The sequence below is a fragment of the Coloeus monedula genome, assembly GCF_965178545.1.
Source record: "Coloeus monedula genome assembly, chromosome: 5".
In the NCBI taxonomy this organism is placed as follows: domain Eukaryota; kingdom Metazoa; phylum Chordata; class Aves; order Passeriformes; family Corvidae; genus Coloeus; species Coloeus monedula.
The window spans coordinates 15,160,995-15,188,250 of record NC_138785.1 but is presented as its reverse complement, the minus strand read 5'-3'; the positions used below and the strand labels follow the sequence as shown (position 1 = coordinate 15,188,250).

General features: G+C 36.4%; 1 protein-coding gene across 4 annotated transcripts in view; it reads right to left on the bottom strand.

Annotated features, from left to right (window-relative positions):
- LRBA (LPS responsive beige-like anchor protein) overlaps positions 1-27,256 on the bottom strand; it is a 372,381-nt gene that overhangs the window by 11,555 nt on the left and 333,570 nt on the right. For 3 of the 4 annotated variants that reach the window (XM_082282111.1, XM_082282108.1, XM_082282109.1), the window contains 5 exons: positions 25,509-25,701; positions 22,784-22,846; positions 19,388-19,543; positions 15,781-15,948; positions 35-136 (listed from right to left, as the gene is read on the bottom strand). In XM_082282111.1, coding sequence (XP_082138237.1) covers positions 35-136; positions 15,781-15,948; positions 19,388-19,543; positions 22,784-22,846; positions 25,509-25,701 — 682 coding nt within the window. The remainder of the gene's footprint in view (positions 1-34; positions 137-15,780; positions 15,949-19,387; positions 19,544-22,783; positions 22,847-25,508; positions 25,702-27,256) is intronic. The other variant, XM_082282110.1, reaches the window with a different exon arrangement.

The window sequence follows — 27,256 nt, the reverse complement described above, 5'->3', positions numbered from 1 at the left end:
CATGAAGAGAAAGAAATGACAAGAGCTACCTTACCTTTTGAACCACTTATTACCAGGCCAAGCTCAGCACAAATGGCAGCACAGGTGATCTCATAGTCATGTCCTGTCAGAACAGCTCGAGGAGTTGCAAAATCACCTTCAATGAAAAAACAATAAAAGCAATCTTTGGTTACTGTCTATTCCCAAAAATCACTGCTTTCCATCACTGAAGCACCTTCTGTTTCCTTGCTCTTTGAGTTCATGTTGCTTACAAATCACTTCAACGCTCCTATTTGCATAGTATACTGCACTACCTGTGCAGTACAGCAGCAGCACTCTGCCTGCACATTTATTAACACACAGTAACAGGAAAGTCAGGTGTGCATTAAAACCAACCAAAGTTGGTTTCCCCTCCCTCTGTCTCTCCCTCTATTTATATTTTGTGGAGGGAGAGATTTAAGACAATTACTACCCTTTCCTGTAACAGCCACTAGTAAATGCAAGTATCACTACAGTAAGTACCAAGAGAAGACACCAACAGTGCCCAAAGATGAAGGAAAACATTCAGTGACTGATTTTATTTTAACCTAATAACAGTGATGAAACCTCAGCCTGAGGTCCAGTTCTTTGGAAGCTGTGGAGCTTGGACCACAGTCAGTATGAATTTCTGAAGAATTTGCAAAAAAATCCCACTCAAACCCAACATTAATGCTCCGATTAAACATTTCCCTGCAACAGGAACTAGTTTTTTGGGGTTTTTTTGAGATTCTCTTTATAATCAAACATATATGGATACAATAAAAAAAGAAAAATTGTACAACTGGCACATTTAAAGGAAAAAACATTATTCTCCAGGTCAAGGCAGAGAAAGGGTAAGCAAATGCTATAAAGCTCTTTAAATCTTTTTATACCTTTACTAACAGGTTATTCACTGCCCTCTTCAAGAGTGCTGGCATTTCACAAAAATCACAAAGTTATTTTTGTATTACCATATAATTAGCTCATTCATAGCATTCCACAAAGGATTTAAACTCTAAGGGATGTTTCTTGGGCAATGCTATCATGCAGTTTTCAAAAGGTTTGGATGAGTTTTTAAGCAGCAGGGAATAATTTCACTTCACAATAAATGATGATATGTGAGATACCGACAAGGCAGTAACACAATGATAAAATCAACCTTTTTTCCACTTGAAAAAGAGGAGATGGTTTTGCAAAGACACAGAGTAATAATGGGACCTATTGACTCCATCAGTCACTAAGTTAGCATCAATCAAATTACATTTGAGGTTGTAACTTTTTAAAAGATAAACCCAGCATTATATCATTAATTTGTCCATGTAGAGCAGTGCCAGCAATACTGGTACTGAGTGTTATTACAAAACATGGAGCTATATTTATAGTTTCTCAGACCCTGCGTATGTATACTGAGAGACTTCTCTGGAAAAGAGGTGTAAGATCTCAGCTTGCATAAATACATTTACTCAGACCATTTATACCACTTCCCAAAACATCTGTGCAGCTGCCACATTCCAATGGCTTTTAGGTAAGGTCATAATCTATGACAAGGTCTCAAGTCAAGAATTTTGACCTTTCAAAATTTGATTTATTCTGCAGTTACTATTATAATTTATAATTTATATTAATACAAAAATTTGAGAAGTAAATAAATCGATTTCTTCTTAGATATAGACATGATATATGTGTGTGCATACATGTACACACCCAGGCATGTATGTTGCCAGCATATTAAATGTGAACATGCATTGGAGCAACTTGCTGAATTTGTCTTAATCTCTTAAGAAATAGCCATTAAAAGCTGTGACTTTTGTTTCATATATTGTTTGAAAACACACTCTCAAGCCCAGGAAGTACGGCAGCTGGTTCGGGAGCAAAGGAAAAACTCCCAACAAATTAGAAGCATAAGGGTGGATTTAATAACCTCTAGGTACTTTTCAGGTGGCTGATCCTGTGAATTTTGCTCACAAACCTTTCACAGCAAAGTTGCTCTATTGAACTTTGCTCCCCTAAACATGGGCCGGGCACCTCAGAAGATTCATAAATGACCATTATGTAGCCAAGCCACAGACCTATAGTTTTGGGGGAAAATGTAACAGCAACCATAACAGTCATATACTATCCAGTAACAATTTAATGTTGCCAACCCAATTCTTTCTCCCTGTCATTCCCAAGCCCTAAAAGGAGGCAGCTTTGTGCATGTAAGGTCTTGTTAGTTTGTTTGCTTTTAAATGAGCTGCCTGTATTAACAAAATTTTAGAATTCTGGTTTTATTGCTTTCTTCTGCTTTCAGAAACTGCATTAACACATACTTGCATGGATCAGCAAGGAATTTATCTAATTATACACCTCACATTAACGAAACTTTTGAAATCAGAGTTTTAAATATACAACATTGCAGGAGGTAATGAATGAAAGATGTTGGAGTTAGAAGCACTTATGAGAAGCAATGCTTGAATGAATTATTAGGAGGTGCAGATGAAATCATGAGAGTAAACTTATTGCTTACATCATCTACATTATTATAGGCTTTAAGTGTATAAGCCTGTCAGCAACTACATCCATTAAATGTAGGAGATAATATTCTTAAATCAAGAAGTAGAAACTGAGAATATGTATTTATCACAGTTCACAGAAAATAAAATTACCCTAAGTAACACTCAGTCTTTTCAGAATTTGGACTTGACTTCAAACATAACAGAGTATAAATCGACAGGTGGAAGGATAAGTGTTTCATAGATTGTATCAACTGTTTCCTAAATTATTTTTGAAATAAACACTTAAACAAAAAAAAAACAACAACAACACAACCCAAACAAACAAAAAAAGAAGAAATCTGAGTAGTATCTTTAATGAACTTAGGATTTGAATAGATACTGTAAAAGAGGAGTCCTGTGAAAAGTCAGGCTGACTCCTTTGATAAGAATGTCAAGTATTTCGGGGTTTCCAAGCCTCTGATTTCCCAAATAATGGGGTCAACTTAAAAGCTGGTCATAGAGCAGAACAGATTTCTTTAAAAGCTTTTAAACTGTTATTGCTTCAAAAGATTGTCATGGTTTTCAATAATGCAAAGAGAAAATTTTATTTTGTTGCTGGTTTAAGGGGCACCACTTCAAACTTTTCTAAATTGTTTTAGGAGAACAGACTTTCAGACCCTTTTGAAAAACTGGGGAAGTGACTTCAAAGGGAAGAGAGTCTTTGTCTGCTAAGCAGGTTTACGACCACTGATGCAAACCCTAAGTAGGGGCTGAAAAGAATACTCAGAGAATCTTTATGGAGATCCTTAAGGAAGATGAACAAGTCAAATGAAATTAAAGATAGTTCAAATCCTAGCACTAATAACCAGGACACAATAGTTTTACAGATGTCCTTTTCTCAGCATAGGATATAGTGATATCCTCAGACTATCCCATCACTGGATTGCTGCTTGGAGCTGAATGCTGTAGGATTCTTAAGGCCACATTCACATTGCTACAAATGCCATCAATGATTTATTTTAGTCACAGGAGGCACACATAAAGTTATTTTCTTTCCAGTAATGGACAGAATACTTTACCATTGCAGCAACCATTCAAATTATTTCAAAAAAACTCACCTATATTCCAATAAATAATTTCTGCAAAGCTGTTTTCCCAGAGAAAATAACATAAAATATCACTCTTACTTAAGTGACTTAAGTACATTTTAAATCATAAAATTCGAGCTTCAGAAGATAAAAGAAGAGCACATGATATGTCAGCCTGTGGTGATATATCAGTGAAAAAATGTTAGGCTTTTGGAAACTACGTTTAAAAAGGAACAGTGGGATTACAGCAAAGTCAAAACTTTCTTCCAGTTTAATGACATCCAGAAGAAGAAATGCCTTGCTGGAGGGAACACGATATTGGTTTGTATTGCTGGGTCTCTCTGCTATTTTTTTCAGCTTTGGTGATGTTACAATACAAAGCAGGATCATGACATTTTAAATCCATCAGCAAATTCCCGAAATGGCCACTTTCTTTAGTTTCAGCACAAAGCTGTAAAAGCTGAGCCAAACACAGGAACTCATTTGAAGAAAAATATCTTCCTAGAAAGGAATCAAACTAGAGATTACCTAAAAAACTTACCTCACAATTAAATACGAGATATTCTTCCTACTATTTATGGGTGAGATGATATTATGCAACACATTAAAATATAGAATATTTGACTGTGCTCCTTTTTATGTTTTATACTGAGCAGACAGTTTATTATAAGTCACGGAGACCTAAACAGCAATTTCTAAATTATTCTATTATTACAGAGGCTGTGGGGCACTTTTTAATGGCAAATTAATTATGTGATTTTTATGTCAATATAAAATCCAAATTAAATGAAGCATCAGTTAATTTATCTTTTTACCTATTTCTTGCAAAAGTAAGTGACTGAGTGCTTTCTCAGAATGATACATCAACAGAACCAAACTGTACACATAAGACAGGCCTTCTAAAATTCATTTTTAAAATTTCCCAATTTGGAAGTTGCTTTTATGATTAAAAATTGAGGAAAACAATAAAAGGTTTGACATAGATGTGAGAAGTACAGACGTATGTACAGAATACAGGACATCTGCACAAAAATGCTCTCAGCAAAATGTAAGTAAATCAAGAAAACTAATTTGCTGCTAAGCTCCTATGTTGATTATATAGCAGGTTTCAGAGTTTAATTGCATCAAAGTGATAACTGTCAAATATTATCTAAAGTCTGCACATTAACATTATTTACAGATCACATAATTGGCCAAATTATTAGAATCCCATTTCACTGGCATAAAAAGTTATCTGATGGATGAGAGATCTCACTCAAGTGATACCACACAATTATTGAAGTATTCCTAGAGCTTCAGTCTGAATAATCTTTTCTTTGTAAATAAGCATTTTTATGTAACAATATAATACTTTCATATTATATAGGAACTTTATTGTTGTCTGGTTCTTCACATGACACTCCATCAGCATTTCCTCTTAATTCCTTCAAACTACTTCCCATCTGTTCAGACTTATTTTACCACAAAAAGTACAACCTTATGCCAGGATGCAAGTTTTGGTTTTGTAAAGAAACACTTCAACCCTGTATTTTCTGAAAAAGGAACAGCATCTTTGAACAATGTATCATTCTATCCTGAAGCAAAATCTAAACACGCAAAGCCCAGGAGATGCTACAGTTTGTTCAGTAAGGAAAAAATACATTAGATTTATCTTGTAGGATTCATTTCAGTAAATACAACACAGGAGGGCTTACTGTACTTCCCTCAGCATCACTGTGCAACAAGTGACCAACATTTATTCAGTACTAATGAGAGATTTTTCATATATGCTGTGGCACAAAAACTACATTTCCAAAGCAAACACAATAAAGAAAAAGATTTAACAGGCTTTCATAAGCTGGGTATTACAATTCAGACTTTAAAAGTCAACAATCCCCAGTCTCTTAATTCCTACACCATGTGCAACACAAAACTTTCTGGAACAAGTTCTCTCTTAGTAGGGGTTCATCTGCTGCAAGTCCTGGAAGTCATTCAGCAGGACTCCTCCCACTGAACCCGGGCCTTTTTGAAGCCCCTGAAAAGTATCTGCAGGTGAATATTCAGGGTCAGTGTACACTAATATTCTAATATTTGCACCATCCCGACTTCATAAACTGCTACTTAAATGGCAGCTTTGAAGTTTTAGAACACGGTCATTTTTGTCTGATAATGTTCTAAAACTCGTTTATGAAGGGGCTTTTTTTGTTTATACTAAAAAAATAATCTATTGTCTTCATATTTGTCTCTTTTGGTTTATGGTTACCATTACCTAGTTCAAGAAGAAAAGACAACAAACCTAAACACAAAAGGAAAAAAAAACAATCACGCAATTACTTCAGTCAGAAATAGCAGCTACTGAGGAACTGTTGTAAGATAAACTAAGATAACTACATTTAGTTGAAACCTATACAGTAGTTCATAACTTGGGCAAAATAGAATCTGGGATGAGAGGTTTCCTATAATAATTCCACTCAGTTCAGCAGGTTTTTTATGATCTTTTTATTTCCCCCTATTAAAATACATCAAAATAATTTATTTTAAAGTCTGTGCTTTAGCTATTCGATTACTTTTGTAAAGGTAATTTCAAACCAATACTACCACCACTAGTCTATGGTACTAGAGAGATGCTTACCACCTTTACTCACCAATGTAATTGGGAGCACTGATGGTATACATCAAGTTCAGAGAATACATAAATTAGCTGTCTTTTTACAAGTAACTCTTTAAACCAGATACTTTCTCAATGAGGCAGGCCATAACTCCAGTATCTCCATGTTGCTAGTGCTAGTACTAGAATTTCGATCCAGAAACACTTACCAAATAATTTCTTACTCAAGTCAGGATTATTGTATTGATCAAGTAATTTTTGTAACATTTACGCCGGTGGTCTTATTCTAGACTATTTATTTAAATGATTTTATCTTCTGCAATATTCTGTTCTGTCCTACATGCTAAGAGACTTTGAACTGAACGGTGATTTTTTCTCAGCAACCAACCAAGGTAAATAAATGTGATGTATTATCAGTACATCATCCCACAACTCTGTATATGGTGCACATTAAGGTTGTATTCATTTACCATCTGAATATAATTCCTTTTACCACATCAACTAATAGTTACAAGTCCTAAATATAGCTGTTTTTCCTGGAACTCAAAGGTCTGTGTTGCATCATGAAGTACCAAATATCTTTATCCTGCTGGAGAATACCATGCATTGAATTTTGGTAACACCTGAAGCTGGATACTGCCAAAAAAGCAGCATCCAAACTCCTTCTCTGTTTCCAGTCTCAAAATACATACAGCCTTGATTGCCTCAAAACTTGCTCTACAATGCTTCTTTGAATTACTTACTGATTGACAAATCCTGAAACACAATCTCTTATTCAGCTGAAAACAAGGATAATACAGATGGTGCACTTAACACTGTAGGACATACTTTTAGCCAAAACAAATACTTATGGCACACAAATTTACATGCTCATCACTACCAAGCCACTATGACTATTTAGCTGCTTTCCAAACTACCTGTGAATGCTATTGCAAGTTCTTTACAGTGAAGGCCTTGTCCTCATAGGTATCATCTATGACACAATTTTTGGCATTCTATAAACACAAAATTATCTGGCTTGTGCGGCATCATTGCAGATTTCCAGATATACCAGAATTCACCCACCTGTTACTCCTCATCTTTTTTCCAGTTTAAATATGTGGAAGGTAGAATGATCATTTGTATGTGATTTACAGAGTACTTGGAGGCCTCCATACAATGAGGCCTCAAACCCTTTGAGGTATCAATGCGTTACAGCTGGAAGAAGAAAGGACAGTGACCTTTTGTGGCTGCAGAACTTAAGGCTCTGCTCTAGATTCACACAGATTGCCCCAGTCCTTGTTACCTGTGAAGCTACAGGGAACTGTGGGACCACTTACAGCATCAGTAACTGCTCTGTCCACTAAGCTTTCATGAGGCTTTCAAGGCTAACATCAAATAATGCAATAAATGTTAGGTAAAAGAACATTTAGTGTTCCTTCAGACATGTTATGGATACTTTTCCAAGCCTTGTGGATCTTCTCTGTGACAAACTTTTTACTGAATTGCACTTGCAACACAAATAGAAAAATGTAATATTGCACTTGTTAAAGTCCTTTAAAGTAAGAAGAAAAGAAGTACTCCATTTCTTTTTACAGTCCCACTTAACAAAACACTCCTGACCTATTTCTGTTTCAGTTCATAAGCTGAACTTGAATTCACATTGTATTTTCTCATTATAATTCCAATAAAATGATAAAAATTATACTACAAATGAATTTTTTAATTTCTTTCCCCCCACAAACGTGAATAGATACTTTTAATATTTTACTAGATAGTGCTTAGAATCCAGTTCCGAGATCATCTTCAACTGGATGTCAGCAGATGGCGCTGAAGGACTCTAGCGTTCCATACAACATTGTGCTGTCCTGCCATTTTTGAGAAACAAAGAATATTTGTTACATCTGCAGTAAAACAATGTTAAAATAATACTGAATTATTTACTGGCTGGTTTTTTTTTTTAAGAAGGGCTCACACAATAATGTATAAAATGCGTGCAGGGGTAAAAAAATAAAAGTGCTACTAAGCACCTAAAGGAGCATGTGCAGACTGTCCTAAAACTCAGTGCTGGAACAACACTTTTTCTTACCAGGCCGACTTCAGTGAACTATTGCCTTTATAGCTGCAGCAATTTCAAACATCTTTCAATATTTTGAGGCTCTGCAAATTTTTTAGCTACTCTGGTAGACAGAAAGGAACAATAACAGGAGAATTTCCATTACTAACCTGATCAGTGATTTATGGACATTTTGATACTCCTGCTACCTGCCACGGTAAATGCAAAAGGGAACATTAACAGGTAAGCTTTTTACAACTACTTCCCAACTCATTTTTTTAAGAGAAGCTGCTGTTAAGCAAATTAATTTCAATTTTTAAAAATAATAATTAGAATCCTAAATGAATATTTATGCTATAAGCATTCTTTGGAAATGTGGACCCTCATCTTCTCTATTACCATTGCTTTTAAAACAAATTTTGAAAATAAAGCCCAGATCATGCAGACCTGGGAACCAAGATGTAGGTTAATTCAAGATGAGGATGAGGGAAGAAGGCAAAGAGAGGGTTTTTTGGCAACAGAGTTAACAGCAGACACATGACCTGCTTGAAATCCGTGTGACTGCTCACTGTGTGCAGAGAGAAGCATCTATGCAAATCCTCACAGAATTCAACTTCACAGGTTTAGTGTGTCTGACTACAAAGAAATTATTACTCATGCCATTATTCTTCAATCAACCAAGACAAAGATGCTCATCAGATATAATTTCAAAGTTTTAATTGCTTGCATTATCCACTTTAATAATTGATTATGAAGCTCTCACAAAAAGTTTAAATTTTCCAACTGAAAAACGCCTGTAGCAGTTGATGAAATACAGACATTTTATCTTTTACTATGATTACCAATACAATTAAAACTAATGATTTCTCTAGTCTCAAGATCATAGCTTTAATGTTAATATAATTTATAATAATTTTATAATGTATATATGCCATACATATTATACATATATATTTAATAATAATAATGTTAATTTATAAAAATCTTGCAGGTATTCGAATATTTATTTAGGAATTCCAGCTAAGTAAAAATCAAAGAAAAACGCAGTTTCTTTTAAAAGTAGCTTGGATAGTGGCAAGACTGTTCTTCAGCAAGACAAAAAATGTGATTAAATTTTGAATCCTTTGGGAGATTTCATATTTTATAAATTGAAAAGATTGTGCATTTTAGAAATTTGCATCTGAGGGAGATATTCTACACATTTTCAATAGCAAAACTGTTCAGTGAATCCTCCCAAGTAAATCTTAGTTAAATACAGTAATTGTATTTTTAGGTATGAAATCAGGTGCTTACATTCACACAAGTCCTGCTACACAGCTACACTACTAAACCCATTTATCTCCCACACTTCAGAATAGCTGAATATAGTACCCTCTAAAAAATATAAAGCTATGCAATGAAAGCACCCCCATAGTCCTCATGATGCAAATGTGATACACACAGAGAGTAACATTTTCTAGTTTTATGGGCTAACATAAAACAGGTAATATAATTTGTTTTATTCACATATGTGTGGAAGATCAATGCAATAACTCAGAAGAGAGCCCATTAGTATTAGCAGTAGTGATACTGTTATACACAGACTGGATATTTCATAGCACTGAATATTTTTATCAGTCAAGCCTTAATTTCCTTAAGTAAATCAAATTTCTAATTAAAAATATTTTGGTTTTTTTCAAAAGATGAAACCAAAACATAATTGTGGACACATATGTAGATATTTGAAAGCAACAGAACCATCTCTTCATATGCCATGAATAAAAAGCAAGAATAGCAGAAAAACACTATCTTCCACTGGACTACAAAAATGCCTACTATTTTTTAAGCACAAACCATTTTAGAAGAATAAACAATATTAAGACAATTAAATTCACCACTGTAAACATCCCCTTCAAGAAAGTACATCCAAACAAAACAGCTACAGTGAAAAACCAAAAACCTTGAAGACGTAAATCTACATTCACTAATATGATTGGCCTCTACCTGGTCCATGTAGGTGAGGGATTATTAAGGAAGATTGGAGAAGATAGTATGTGTGTAGAAAGCAATTTGGAGACAATTTTTAATGTATAACAGCTAGAGATGACCTTCTAGATATGATTATAACCAACATGGCAAAACAAATTAAAAAACCACAGTGCTGAAAGGAATTTACATGACAGTGGCAAAGATATGAGAATGTTCAATATGCTTTGTAAGGGAGAGATCAAGGACAAGATAATTCCTGAAGTATTTTGAGAAAACAGGTTTCAATAGATACAGAATATCCTTCTGTAAGATCTCATGGGTCATAAAGTCTACAGAAAACAAAGGAAAAGGTAATAAGGATACTAGTGAAAGCTGCTCCAGTACAGCACAGGGATGAGACCAACAAGATCCCAGCTGGCACAACTCAGTTCTCCAGTGACTCTAACACAGGAAAGTCAGGCAGAAAGATGAAAATAAATGAGTTATTTCTGAAACAGTGTAAGCAACAAGGTATGAGCAAACAGCGACAAACCCAGGAGAGCCACAGATAGATGCGATGTAACTAACAAGGACAAACACAAAAATATGACAAGTTCTCTCAAGAAGCTGCTCTGTTATTAAGAGCTAGCAATACCAGTAGATGATGCCTCACAACGTACTTCAGGAAAAGATCAATTGCAGTCAGACATTAAACCCAAGTAAAAGCAGCAATGAAAACTGTTGTCTCAACTAGAGAATACCTGAATGAGGTAAATGTTTGACACTCAATTGGCCTGATAATAGCAATACTGTGACAATGAAACTGTGCAATCCCAGAGTTATAACTATTGCTCTGTGGATACTGGGTGGGGTTCTGCAAGATTAAAAAGTCTTGTGTTGTTTAAGAAGAAGGAAAAAGAAAAATTAGAGAATAGTCTGCTTAATCCCAACAAACAGAAAAAATACTGGCAGAACATTTATATCTTTATATATACACATACAATTTCCTACAAGAAAACAAGGAGATGAGTGACAGCTGATTTGGATTTTTTCTGAACAAATCATGTCAACTATTTTTTCTTGCTATGGCAAAGTAACGGGACATGTTCAGGGAGACATCACATATCCTTACTTTAGTAAGAACTCTAGCACTGTTCCACATGAGCAATTTCTTAAGGAAAATAGGGAACCACACATTCAGAAGATACTATTATACACTGGAAAGCTATATTCAGAAAGCTATTCATTCTCAAAATGGTAACTGTATTGATGAGCATTCCTGAATCCATACTAGCCAACACTTGCTTTAATGACCAATTTAATAGAATAAGACTGCAAAGTATATTTGCAGATATGAGTTGCTGCAAGGCTGCTGGAGGACAGGATGAGAATTCAAAGTAAGTTTGACACATTGGAGAAACAGTCTAAAAAAGGAATACACTTCAGAAAGTTTCAAGACAAGATTCCACAGCTAAACTACACAGAGAAGGAGACACAAATGAGTAGATTCTTCAGGAAACACTGACATTCATATTGGCTCATAACCTTAAAAGAATTGACAGTGTCACAGTGTTTTGAAAGAAACAGATATTCCCTGGGGATGTGAAAAGTACTGGTCTGTAAAACATGTTGTTTTCTACTTATTACTGGAAAGGCTTCAGCTGCATTCCTGGGTCTACTTTGAGGAAGACAGTCAAATGGAGAGGAACAAACAAAAAAAATCAGAGGTCTGGAAAAACATGACTTACGGCAAAAAACAAAGAATAGAGTTATTAAAGTTGGAGGCAAAGAATTGGAAGTCATGGCAATCCAAATAACTGGAAGTGGTTGCAAGAAGGAAATAATCTGTTCTCTACACAAAGTAAAAATAGATAAAAGATGATAGAATGCAATTGCTGCAAAAAGACCTGGATACTAGGCTGAATACTGGGAACAGACTGCTAAGGATGGGGCTTCTAAGGCCCAAAAATGTATTTGCTGAAGTTTTTAAGGAAAGATTGGACAAACATCAATGGAGAATGGTTTTGGCATAGTTAAGCCCTCACTGGGAAAAGAGAATAGATCAGGTGACCAAAGCTCCTGCCGGCCCTGTTTCCTATGGTTCTGTGATTACAATGGAAAATGCAATCCCTCAACCTAGGAAATGTCCAAACACCAGGAGTTGCCACTTGAGCTTCAAAGCGAAAGTGGGATCTGAAAGTGATGCCCACCATTTGTATGCAAATGAGTTCTCTCATCTCTTTTCTCCAGCCATCACACAATTCCTCCTCCCAACCCGCACTTCTCATCTCCCCTCCACCTCCACAGGCTGGTCAAGGACAAAACACAGCATCTTTCCACAGCCCTCTCCCAGGAATCTCCACACATGCCACCACACAAGTCCTGGTGCATAATGTCACATCCCCAAGTGGTGTCCCTAAATATGCAGAAGCCAACTTTGTGTGACACAGATCACACATGAGCTCTAAGGAGTACAGAGGGGAGGGATACATCCTCTCCCTCCCACCTTCCCCAAGCCAGCCACATGCCAAGGAGAGAAAAGGAAATGCCCTTTCGCTTTGCAAAGGGACTTTACACCTCCACAGTACATGATGTTAATTAATGTGAAAGGAAAACGCCTCAAGGCTATTCCAAAGGACACAACTACTTCAGGTCCTTAGCTCTGTTCTGAATTATTCCGAGCCTTGGTCAGAAATTGTCCCCAGAAACATTTCTGCACCAAAAAAAGGCCTGTGCTCCAAAGAGAAGTACTGCCATGCTTTTACATTTTCAAAACCAATTAATTTAGAAAGAGAAAAACTCTACATTTGATCAAAGAGCATAATGAAATATTTTTTTGAATTTCAGGTTTTAATTTAAAAAAAACCCAAAACGTTGTAACCTAAATGTAATCAAGCTGTTTCGTGAAGAATAAAATAGTTTCCAACAGATGTGGCTCTGAGACCTCAATTTGTCAGATTTGGTTTACATTGATCAATGCATCTTAGAGTTATTGGGAAGAAACTACACCTATGCACTCTCACCATCCTAGTTTCTTTAAAGTCAGCCACAAAGTTAAAAGTTAGCTTATGTAAATAATCAGTGTTTCAGTAACATTTTTCTTCTGTTAAACCGAAACCAGAGAATTTTTCAGTACAGTCAAGTTAGCCAGAAAATTGTCCTTGATAAAGAATATCAAGCCACTTATTTATCACGTGTGCCATAGGCCACCTGGCTTTCCAGCTAAACTATAATTGTAAAACATGAATATGCACAGCCAGAGTTCCAGAGCTCAGTGCTCTGTAAGTAAAGAAATCAGACAAATGAACCTAAATAAAATGTAACTGGTGGAATAATGGGTACCTAATGGGATATTATTTAGGGTAGATGCTGGTGGATGTACATCAGAGGCAACAGGTACATGAGAGGAGGAAAGAAACACTCCCTGGTTTAAATTATTTTCCTTGGAATTACTCCGGTACCATGATACCATTAGATACACATTGCTGTGAAGTCATCTTAAGATGGATATTAGAGATTAATTAAATAGAGAAAAAATAGAAAGGAGGTATCAACTTTGAGAGTATCTAAAATTCCAGTGACTAGTGATCATTGAAAGCATGACTGAATTATATTTTTAGGTAAAAAAAATTGTAAGCTTCAAACACAAAAAGACATTAGACCAGTTAAATATCAACATCCTGCAAGTGGATGGAAGTTACAGCTGCAGTAACAGGGCTCAGAACCCAACAAGTCTGCTGGTGCTTTCCATTTCTGACAAAATCAGAACTAAGCAGAAACAGCTCTTTTTATTTGTATTTTCAAAAAAATTTTTGACTGAACAGAGAAGCCTACAGACAGCTATTTCTGGGAAAAATTAAACACCCCAGATTACCATCTCTTTGAAGCTGGAACTGTCTATACCCATGTCTAAGACTACGTATAGTGCCATGAGATTCCAGTTGATAACAAAGGTTTCCAGGCATGCTGTACCACAAAAAAAGCCCTACGTAAAGGCAATTGGTAAACACAGGAGCCACTGCAAGTCCCTAAAAGTCCAAGTTTAAAAGAACGGCAAGCACAGAGACTTACCAGGTAGCTACTGTTTGATTTTAAAGAGCAGCTAAAGTAGCCTAACTTTGAAAACTGCAAAATTTTAATTCCTTAGAAATCTGCATTAGAGAAGATGGTCAATAGATTATAACAAAATCTACGTATTTCAGTCAAATACTAGGTACAGAACCACAGCAAGTGATCTATTAGGGTGATCAAGGATCCTATAGCCTTGAGGTCTTGCTCACAGAGCAGGCAAGCCTGGCAAATGTGGGACAAGTACAACTGCTCAGGGCAGGCCTAGGAGTCTGCAAACTCAAGTTTACAAGGTCAGCAAAATTAACACAGTTTGCATTTTCTTTAAATTGTTAGATTGTGAAATATGTATGAAGTATTCACAGATATTTTTTTCCCTCAAGCAACGCCATATTTATTTAAAGAAGCTCATAAAATTCTGCTAGCCACTTCCCAGAAAAACTGCCATCTCTTGAACAGGGCTGCTTGGAAGGATAATAGGGATAGTTTTCACACATCCTCTGCCTTAAGATTCTGCAACTGTGTGAACTGAACTGCATCTTGTTCAACTTTTGAATAGTTTTCACAGTCAACATCAAATAATTTGCAAATTAAATTCCGATATTCATTCTGATATTAATTAGTTGTGCTTCTTTAAAGTGGCTCACAGGATGCAATTTCAGCCAAGCCACCTCTGTGTTTCAAATTCAAGTAACTCCAGATGAGTAACAGATTAAATATGGAACACACAACTTTACCAAACTGATTAATTTGGAAGATATCAGGTATTGTTTCAATTACATAAAATTGTGTGCCAGCTATAACTGCAAAATATGACAGCTCTAACACCACTTCTTGCTTTCCAGATGTCCATTTTGTCCTCTGCAGGGCAGTTTTTACTACTATTTAAACAGAGTCACAGAACACCTTAAATGAATGGAAGAAAACCTAAGAAATACTCTTCTTAAGGCAGAATATACTGCTTATTACTCCTTCCCTTCAGAGCATTTTATTTTTGGCTGAACAAGACCTCTGTTTGGCTACAATTTGCCCCCAAATTTATGCATATAGCTCTCACAGGTTGTCTTAAAAGCCCCTCATTCCTGTAAATGGTTTACTCCAGGCTTTTTTCCAACTGCATGTCTGCCTTTTTCTTTGCTTTGGGGATCAGAAATTAATTTTTTTGTGTATGGAATGAAACTGGCATAAACCAAGATCACTTTCTACCTTTCCTGTTACATAATACAGGGTTGTACAGTCATAGTGGTTCACTGTTTTTTATACAGTTAAAAGAGAGAATCTTCATGAATAAAAGACAATATTCAGGAATTCCTGGGAAATGGTGCAAGATGGAAGAGAAGTGCAAGGTGTTTGGGTGGGAAGAGGTTACAACCGAATTAGGCTGGAGCAGGGTTACTCTGCCTTATTAATTTGGTTATATGGTATAAGCCCTGTTGCTTGCACTAAAGCCAATTAGAATGACTGGTGTGTGAGAGCGAGGACTAGGCACATAGTACCCTACCTAAAATTTTATCCTATGAAGTGTTTGCTCAAGGCATTTTGAGACAAGCTCCTTATAAACCAGGTTCTTCTGTTTTTTCTTACCTCTTGGGTTATCACCAATGATGTTGGTTTTGCCATTCCAGTACCAGAGCAGCAAGGTTGCATCCCGGGATCCTGAGAGGATGTAACAATTCCCTCCAATGTAGGACTCGGAACGAGCCACACAGGTTACAACATCCCAGTGGCCAAACACTACCTGCATCAGTTTACCTGTAACACAGCAAATCGATTCTTTTAAAGCTACTCTCTTATTCTAAGAAAAATTAAATACATTATAAAGTACTTTAAAAATATTTTCTTTATCCAAAAAGAAGGTTCAAAATAGAACTACAGTGGGGAGTACTATTTTTTATTTATTTATTTGGTGGAAACTTATTTAAAAGTGCAATAGTCCACACAATCCACACAAAAAAATACTTACAGTCTCTCAATATTATACTTTATTCAAAAGCGTCACTGGATTTGCTGAAGCCCAGCAATTGCAGATCTTGAAGAAGCAGGGCAAGGGACACACACACTTTTCTCATGCACCTACTAAAGCCCCTTCAGGTAACAGGGGCCAGGGCAAATTCTGCATCCAATGACACAGGGAAGTGTGATGTGTGATGCCTCTAATGTGTGACCCTGGCTTTCTCAGCCCAAATGACCATGCACCCATTTGTGCTTTGGGCTGAATAAAGAATGAGGAGGAACAGAAGGGAAAAAGAGTGATGGGTGTGGAAGGCTTAATAAGACAGGCCAAAAAAAAAGAAACAGGAAATGCAGACTACTGCATTTCTAAATATATAAAAATAAAATTAAATCAAGTGTTCTGAAAAGCGTTTAAAAATAACAAGTAACAGATCAATGTTGGGACTCAAATTAAGCCCATTTTAATAAAATATTTTGGTGCATGAATTAAAAACTATTAGTCACTTAATATGGGTAATAGGAAACATTTCACAGCCTGTTTTTACACAGCACAAAAGCACTGTATTTGTATCCAGACACTAAATAACAACTAGTGGGAACAAAAGACTTGAGGGAGTGGTTCTGAGGAAAGAACAAAAATAGTGTTAACAGCCTGATTTATAACAAGATCAAAAGGTAAGTGCAATAAAGCGAAGAAAACCAGAAAAAACCCAAGAGATATGTACAAATTATCTACCAAAAAAAGGAAATTACTGGAGTACATGAAGAAAAAAATAAAATAACAAGATGCAATTTAAAGGAAACCTGTAAATCAGATTCAAAATAAAACACTGGCAAAACTTACTAGGCCTGCTCTAACATTGCAAGAGAAACTGTGAGATGAAGTGCTACCACATGAGCCATTTCTGACTGGACAGGGCAAACCCCTGGATGCACTCTTACTGTGCATACCTACTTTGTAGTGGAAGGGTAAGCAACTAAGGGGTCAAATAATGATGTGATATATTTTTCAGTTGTATTGACATAGGTGTTCAATTACCTGGGGTGATTTACACTTCTAGAACGCAAGTTTATGCTATAAACATCACTGAGTTATAGAGATTTCCCTCTCAGTTATTTCTGTGTTTATACATTCCGTTCTAGAAAGCAAGCATTTTTCAAGGTTATTTCTGTAGTCTCACTGCCCTGCTAGTTTTATTTTGTTACTGTGCAGCTTAAGTTCAATGAACATCATCAAAACAAGAAATAAGATTTTGGTCTTTTATATTGCTAAGAAAAAAAAAAATACTAATTTCGTAAGAGTTCCTCAAACTTTCCTGTTTCCTTTAACATGAGTTGTCTTCTCTACACAGTAATATCCAACTTTACCATTTGCACTCAGATATCCCTTTTTGACAGAACAAATTTTCTAGTTAATGTTTTATTTGACAGCTGTGCTACAAATAATTAAAAGAAAAATAAGACTCAAGTCTGCAGTACTGAAGCTAAAACACTGTCTAGAAGTCATTCCACTGCTGGAGGAAGGTTTTATTGTGTTTCTGCTATATTGGCTGTGCTGAGAACCCATGATTTATGTTGAAAGTATTTCCTACTAAAAACAAACTCACTCAAGATCTGGTAGGGAAAATGGTTCCTTTTTTTGTGCAAGTGCTAAAATATAATTGAATTCAACACTTGGGATCACTTGCCTGTATGCATTACTGATCACATCATCTTTTCCCCTTGATGTTCTGCTGATTTCAAAATATTTTCCTACTATATTCTCATTTCAATTTGAAGCAAAGTAAACTACATCTGAATTCACTTCATTTAAGCTAGAGTTGCTATACTGACCAATAGAAGAGACAAATCTGAAACTTTTCTGACAATGGTATTTTGGTTTATACCCTGATTAGCTATGGTAGTAACAAGGTGCCTGGTGAATCTGCCATGCACAGAGGAAATAAAGAGATATTTGCAGTTCAGACTGATACAGGACAAGGCTACCAAAACCATACAAGTTCCTTCCATAGGTGTAAAGTAAAATACATCCGTTGATATAACAGAATTATTTCTCTATTCATATAAATCAAGAATATACACTGAATATTTATTACTGCTAGCTATCCTTTATGAAGATCTACTTTAGATTCACAGTTTTATGTAAATTTATTCTCATCAATAAGAAAATTAACCTAAGAAGGGTCTAACAAGATATCTGTATAATGAATCGTGGGCAGTCAATATGACGTAAATGGAACTTCTCCTTTATACTTAAGGCCTTAAAATTGTAAAAATGACAGAAATACTGAAGTATGCCATGAGATCTAAAGTCTTAACAGATTTTCATTAAAGACCATTTTGTTTTGTCAAACATTTTGGTTTGCCAAGTGTGAAAAACACTCTTAACTAATATATTTAAGAAACAATGACAAACATATAGGATGCTCCCTAGGGATTAATAACCTACCGGACTTGATGGCACACACACATTAACCACACTGGGTCATTAATCCCAAAGAAGTACCTTGCAGTGAGGTCGCTATTTCCATTATAAGATAATGAAAGGGAAAAAAAAAAAATAATACCTAGTTTTTCATGGGGTTCCATAGCTTTTAAATTCCTGTAGCTCCTACACTGAAAGATTCTTTTCTATTTAGCATGGCACATGCATGACTTCAATGGTTTGGACACACTCCCGCTGACAGACTAATTTAACTGCTGCCCATTATATCGATCAGTTTATGTTATATAAAAGAATTCAGTGGCTCCAAATCAATTCTTTGAGTATGGCATAGCTTTTAAAGGCTTTTATAAGTATTCTTTCACCAGATTTCAAGACTTCTCTTCTTGTTCTATAGTACTTGCCTTTATTTCCTAAAAAACCCAGTTCTCTGGTGGTAAAAACCAACCAGAGTTAAATTCACGTAAACACTTTAAGAATAATTAACTCTCCTGGTATGCAAGGCTTCACACAAACTCTCACCTGTGAAAACTACAGTGCAAGAACAAGCATCCTTGTCCTGTAAGTTTGAAGTAAAACTCAGTTTAAACAAGAGTTCCTTCTCTCACATTTGCCATCATTTCACAAAACTGATAGCACAAAATACAAGGCAGCAGTAGGTAAGGAAAGATTTGCCAAATATTAATAGGGGAATAAATACCCTCTCCCCTCCTCATTCTTTATTTGAAACAGTAGGCTGATTATGAACAGTAAAAAAATCTTTTAGGCTGCCTCCACATTTAAAAAATACATTACCTGAGTCAGTAGAATAAACACGGAAACTCTTGTCCCAGAAGCCACAGACCAAGATGTAACGATTGTCAGAGGTGATGACAAAACACTGGGAATGTACCTGAATGCTTTGGTCTAAAAGGTCAGTGATTTGCCTTCTGTGCATACCTGTATTGCTGGCTGAACAGAAAAACATACAAACCAAGACATTTTACCTTCCACATTCACAGAACAAAAATACAATTTAGAAACTTACATCCACACCAAATACATTTCTCACATCGGTTACTTGTTTTTTGTGGCAGGGACGCTTTCTTTCTGATTCTACTATGAAATACTCATGACACTTCTGGGAACAATGCTAATTCCTTGTAGTATATATTCTAAAATAGAAGAAAGCCTCTTTTTAAGTGAAATGCAGCTGAGAAATAAATGGAAGATTGCACATAGCCAACGGTACACAAAAATGTAGTAAGATTCCTTCCCTACTTCTTCTAGTATAAGAAATTAAAAACTACAAAGCAAAGGAATGTAATGATAAGACAATACACAAACCACATAGTGGCTCAAATGTAGCACACAAAGGATCATGATTTTAAATTGTATATCAGTTGTACTTCATTGCAAGCACTGTCTTTTGAAAAAAAAAAAAAACAAACCAGTGAACATCAGTACTGTTTAGATTTTTTTAAGCATGGCACAAAAATTAACCAGCTTATCTCCACAATTAACTTTAGGGCTGGGAGAATATAACTGCCCTACTTTGATCACTTGATGTTTTGTTTCCTGAGATAATCTTTCATTGGGAACGCACAGAATGGACAGGAATCCATTAGTGACCACATATTTCATACTATATTTTGTTCTTATATGTATGTCCCTGTCCATATCTATCATGAAAATCCTACACTGTCAGAAGAACTTTCAGTGTGCTTTGTTCCTGAGGGAACCTGATTTCCATCTCAGGCAAGTAATTTCTCCTGGGTTTGCCTGCCAACTGCTTGGAGCACCATCACTTCCATCCAGGTGGTCTTCCAGACCTGCCTCTGTCCTGTTCCTGTGCTCTGCTTTACTCTTTGCTCTTTGGCTCCTTTCCATTCTCACAGACCAGCTATTTCCTAAGCCTTGGGTATATTCCATTTACTCTGCATCAAATACTTCATTTATTTATGCTTTTGCTATGTTTAAAATGTTGATACTGTCTTGTCCATATGGGTAGCAAATAATTTAGCAAGGTGTTGCCACTTGCTCGCTGCAGGTAACACAAATGTGGCACTCATTGCTCTTGGGGCCACTTAAAGAGTAACAACACCACATTATAAGTGAACATTCTGTATGACAAAACAGCAGCAAAAGAACCTCAAAAAACATACAGATCAACTAATTCAGTGGGGATAAGGCCTCCAAAGTCTTCACCTCAAAAAGATCTAGGATATATTTCTTCTCAGACATTGCTGTTTTATGTCTTCCTGTGCACCAGCAGGAATCCCTCCTTACGACTAAGACAGCAACAAGATTCCTGCTATAACCATAAAGTGTAATTTTGTAGTCCTCTTAGGTGCCATTTCTAGGTAAATGTGTCTAGCCACAATTAAAAACCTCTAATATTACCTACATAATTACTTGCTTGCCCCCAATGATGCTGCTTAGCAATGACAAAGAAAGCCTTAAACCTTTTAAACTACGTCCAGTGTAATCACAAGGCTGATTTGAGATCTACTGTAAGAAGGGAATATTAAACAGTTTTTCAGAATGTGAACATTAATTTTAAAGGCCTTTGTACCAAAGAAAAGCCAAAGTGTTTTGTAAACTGAAGGCAAACCTGAAAATGGAATTTTAATTTTAAAATCATGAAAAAATAAAAAGGATAATAATAATTTTATTTCCTTCTACGTGTTACACGAGATGAAAAAAAAAGATCAGACAAGTTCAACATGATTTGGGGTTTTTTGGAAATATTTATTTACACTTCTAAAATCTACTTGATAGCAGGTTTTAAAGCAGAACATACATTTCCTGCCCCAAACATTTTTTGGATAAAATCTATTTGAAGAAGGAAAGGAGAGTTACAGCACATATCCTCCTCATAATAACTATTGCATTATTCAGATGAGGATTGATTTTAGAAACTTTGGAAAAACACTTCAATTTTATCAGCTCTATAAAATGGTTTCATACGCTCCCACTGCTCCTGATTTAATTATCCTAGAGCTTACCCAGCAAAATGTCTACACAGGAAGAGTCTGCATCTACAGATGGAAACATCACAGTTCCTACTGGGATATGGACATTTGTTCTGAAATTAATTCTCACTGGCTGACAGACCCATCATTCTAACTTATCCAGGCAAGTTCATTTTTGCTCTGATTTTTCCTTGCTCCTGTAATTGGCCACACCACTTCTTTTTCAGTTAAACCACCCTGAAACAGCTGGTTTCAAATTAAGCTTGAAGTCTAACAGAATTGGTGGGCACCGAATCCTGTCTTCTTTGCTCCTGTCCTGCAACTAGTTTGTTTTGGTGTTAGGTACCTGAGTTTTTCTTTTCTCATTTTGTTTAAGGCTCCATTCGCCATGCTACAGACTACAAGTATGCACTCCCTGAAGTTGGGCCTGTAATGAAAGAACTGACCAAACTCTTAACCCTGCTAATAGAAAAATCAGCTCTATACGAACTGATAAACCTCCATAATAAAAAGTCATGAATTGAATCTATTACAATGAGTCATTAAATAAAGGAAAGACATTCCTCCACCCCTTTTCAATAAAAGAAAAACACACGCAAATTTAACTAGTGAAGCTGATCAAAAGATGCAATACCCTTGAAAAATGAATACTAATACCTCAACACTAAACTGGAGTGGGCAATATATTTCAACTTTGAAACTGCTTTGCAATTACGCATTAATCCTCTCAGCCTGAACAGCAGGTCTATGAAGAAAGGATTGATCTCCTTTAATGATGAAACCCTGGCACCACGGTTTTATTTTTCACAACACGGTGCAGTTAAGAACCCTACTGTTATTATGAAAATTTCCTCAGCAAAGGAGCTCCATCACATTACCAGTGCACCGATTCATCATAACGTGCCTCGCTCCTGCTCATCAACAAGTCTGAGTGATGAAAAGATCCAATATTATCCTGACAGTACTTCATGCACATTCTCAATCACACATTATTACAGCATCCATATTAATTTTCACTGACACGCGTCCTAGGCCTGTTCAAATTAGGCAAACCAACGAGGGGGAGTTGATGAAATACCAGCATAGCCACAGCTCATTGCATTCCAATTTGCATGCAAATGGTTTATCAGGAAAATTCCATTCCCAGCAACCAGCAAGTGAAAAACAACCGTAATCTACACTTCAGGGCCACCATACAGAGCTTAATGAATCGCAAAGAGAGAAGGAAGTGACAGACCTATGAGAGGATCGATTTCCACTGGCAGCTGGTAAGGCTGGTCTTGTACAGCACCTTGATGAGCTGGAATTCAGGAAAGAAGATTTTAAAACTTTGCATTTTTTTTAATACATGAAGCCACATATTTTATAAATCACAGCTACGCCCTTTTTTTTTAACTATTCAAGATTCTTCTGCATCAAGTGAATGAAAAAAAATAATTCCAGGTGCTTTCACAGGTTGCTTATTAAACATTTATTTTAGATTAGGGCTATTCTGAATGTATGCCATCAGCAGCAGCTCTGGTCCTGAGCCATAAGCTCTAGCAGATGCTTTACTGGCAACCTCTCCTGTCGCAACAAAACAAAATTAAGTGGTAAAGAGGACTGAAAACAAAATGTGACAACCATCTGCTGACTGTAGCAAATACTATTTTCCTCTTTACTTTTTAAAGCACTGCTTTGAACAACTGAAGTACAAAGGACTTTTTTTTTAGAAGTTAGTTTATGACACAGAGAGGGAAATCTCGTAGTCGTCTCATAGTCAGCCAGTATTTAAGGATTCATCCATCACCAAAACCCATTTATTTGCAAGTTTGTATAGAAGTTAATATATTAATTCTGCCGACACACATTTCATCTGGGCACCTGGCATACCAGTAAAATGTTTAAGCACTGACTTCTCTCGCAGGGGTAAAAAGAAAGCCTTTTTTTCCACAGCTTCACTACAAAAAAACAAACAAACTCCTCCCCAATCCCCGCCAATAGCCAACAATACCTTCTTGGAAGGGATATATACTTACACCTGTGATTTTTCTACATACCATCCACAGCTTAATATAAAAACTAGTGTCAGTACAAGGATTCCTTAAATAAGTGATTTATAAGTAAATTCAAAGTTCCACTGCAATGAAACACCAACACAGAACAAAGCATGAAATCTGCGTGAGGAAAAAGAGCATCCTGCTGGGTACCAGTGCCATTAGATGTCAGCAAAACCACCAAATTCATATTCAAAGGCAGGAATGGGCTTTTTAATTACACATTAGTGACAACTGGTCACTTGGCAACTTAACTTTTTTATCATGATGCCTCATTAGCAAAGACAATGCTAAGCCCACAGCAGGGGATATGGAGAAGTAATGATACCTGCCCTCTCACCCTAGGAGATCCCATTTCGGTATAAAATTGTAAGTCAACAATAGCAAAGGCTGAGGAGTCCACACCCAGATATCTTAAGCATAGTACTCTATTAACAGCCAGCAACTGATGTGGGCTCTCACAGCAGTGGGGTGAGGTGATTTTTCTTGGGTTTTTGTTGGTTGGCTTTTGTTTGTCTTGATCTGTGGGTTTTCCTGAATTCTTTGTACTGGCAAGACAAGTGTAAAATGCCTCTAAATGAAAAAATAGCAACTCAAAAGCACAGCTTACTGTTCTGCCTTTCAGAGGTGAGGGAAAACCCTGAAAAATCTGAAAGCTCTGTTCAACTCAAACCAGTTGAACACTCACCAAACTGGTTGCTTGCTCATGGATCATCAACCAGCAGAATTGTGTTGAAATCAAAATCAACTCCTACCAATTTTGAACATTTTCTTCTTCCCATGACTGTTGTTTGTTCACAAAGGCCATTTTTTAAAAGCCTTGAATATTATATGCCCAAGGTCACACATCCAAGGTATGAGAGGATACTGTCACCCCCCTTTCAAAGAAATCTTGGGAGCCCTGTAAATAGTTCTTCATCACAACTTATCTTAGGCAAGTCTCCCTTCCCTCCTTCTTTCCCATCCTTCTCTTGAAGCACTTCTTGGGCTGGTGAAATAATACATAGATGTTTCTATTTGAGGGGTAATTTGTAAGAATTAGTAAAAAAGTGTGGGAGTCATCTGGCTTTTTTCAAAAAGTAATCGGGGACCATGGGTCAAGATTTCTTAGCAGGAATTTCAACCATGTATGTATTTCTCTGGTGTATATTCTATTTAAGTTATTTGAGTAGAAGGTCTTTTTTTCCCCCTTTCTTGAAAAGCCTTTGAACAAATATACTGCATTGCCCTGAAATAACTTCCTTTGATGGCTTGGGCCTAAGACTGCCATAGTCAGGGAAAGGAGGATGGATGTCTTTAAGATTGGAGAATATTAGAATTAAAAGCAGAATTATATTCTCAACTACAGCACACTTTTAAAGGAAAATTAATTTTATTAGTTGCTATGGAAATGGCTGTTTTGTTTTCCTTTCATACTGACAATACATAATCACCTAGTAATTTTGGGATGTTTAAGATAAGACTTCCCATATATTTTATTTTCTAATTCTCATTGGGTGCTTATAATAAACAAGAAAAAGATAGAAGAGAAGATTTCAGACGAGTTTTACATGCTTTAAAACTGCCTTTGGCATGATATGGTTCAGGCCCCCAACTGACTGAACAACAAATTTAAGAGGAAGAGTATGCCTTTGTCATGACCAAATAGTGATGGACGGTTTTGTCTCCTTCCATGGTGCCCGATGGCCTGGAAAGCAACATATTGTTTTTACAAACATTTAGTGTGCTACACATCTTACTACAATAGCTCAAATTACCTTTCCAATGAGAAATTAAGCCCACGTGTGAAGAGCCTGCTGTGTCAATGAACCGGATTTGCCTTTTTCACTTTAAACCTACAACAGTTCCTCAGCAAATTTTGCTAAGACAAGAGAAGTGCTGCTGGATGTCAGGGGCTTCTCAGGCTTCTTGCTTTAATGTACTTACCAGGGAGGCTGTGCCACTTGTTCACAGCAAAGAGCCTGTTTGCAGTGACCGTGATCACAGCAGGAGTGGCCAGGCCGGGTTGGGTGTTGGCAGCCACGTGAGTGACCGGGGAGTTGGATGGAAACTTCAGGACCATGATAACGTCCTGCTGGGCTTGCTCTGTGAACATCAAGGGGCTCTGCAGGAGGAGATACTGTTGAGTGCACACAACAAGAACCCAAATACACAGGAAAAGAGAACACGGGGAGGAGAAGAGACAGGACAAGAGAAGGAAGATTGGATTAAAACACACAGCATCCAATAGAAGCTGCAGTAGAAAAGCAAATGCAGTAATAGTGGACAGGCTTATGGAAATAACCATTTTAGGCAGAAAACCCTTCATGTACCCTATTAATCTCAGGGCCCTGTTGAACACAGCGTGTCTGTATACAGACTTTGCTTCAGATCACAGCAGATTAAACTATAAATTTGCAATCACCTATCTCTGCCAAAAGAATTCTCCTTCACATCTGCAGAGATAGTACGTCAAGGAAAGCAAGGCCAAACCAAGAGGGAAACACAAAAAAAGTGAGCAAAAGAAATTCTAGCTCCCAGAGATTGTCTCAAGTTGCATTAAATTGGCAGACTGTAATTCTTTACAAGCCAGATGAGAACATGAAAGCACATTAAAATAAACAGATACACACATACACTAGATATATGTTCTGTATATATTTCTGGTGCACAAAAATAAGATTTATGAATGCAAAGTAGAAGACTTCACTGCAAATGTGTTTCAAAGGACAAACATAATTAAATGCAGTTGTAAAGAATATAAAGTGGACGTGATTACAGACACTATCCTGCACTGTTTCCAGAAATGCTAAAGCGAGGGAATGAATCCAGACTCTCATTTTCAACATAATTTTTCAGGTTTTAGTTTTTGTAGTTGTAAGTTGAAAAGTTTATTAACTTTTAAACTAAGTTCTCTCAGAATACTGCAAATGTCAAAACAAAATATTGAAGACCTCAGATATGGATCAAATGTAAGGAGAAAAAGCAACACCTAATGGGTTTATGACTATGTGGTACATCTGAAAAAAAGGAGAACCCCATCGAAATGCAGAGGTACAATCACCCTGGTCACCAGTAGCCATATTGCTCAAGTATTTCTAATTTTCTAATAACCAAATTAGAATACTAATGAAGTGTCCTTGGGCTGTTTTCCACCTGCAGTATTTCATTACATATATGTGTATGTAAGTGCATACATTTAATGTATATTTATACGGAACTAATAAAAAAATTAAATACATTTGCATTTTTATTATCACTCCTTTTTAAAAAGTTATTAAGAGTACTTAGAAAAACATATTGCACTATGAATTCCTATTTACAGTCTTTGCATAAAGGTGTAAATAAAAGCAACTAATAAGCTACCCAGACATCCTTCTGAGCAAGTGGCTAAAAGCCAATCAATATTATGAGTTAATCCTCCCTGGATGCTCATTCAATTAAAGGTGTCAGTAATGCCTCATCTGATGTGGCCTCAATTAAATCCAGCTATCTGATGGTTGAAAACACAAGGGGATACAGCAACAGCAGCAAAACCAGACAAATAGGCAGCCTTCGTGTGACTGCTAATTACTACACCTGGTGTATATTATGGCTTGTGCACTTAACACAGCACGTGATAACTTCCAATTCAGCTGCATTCATGCACACACATGAAAACAAAACTCAGTAAATAATGCAACTAGAAATAATTC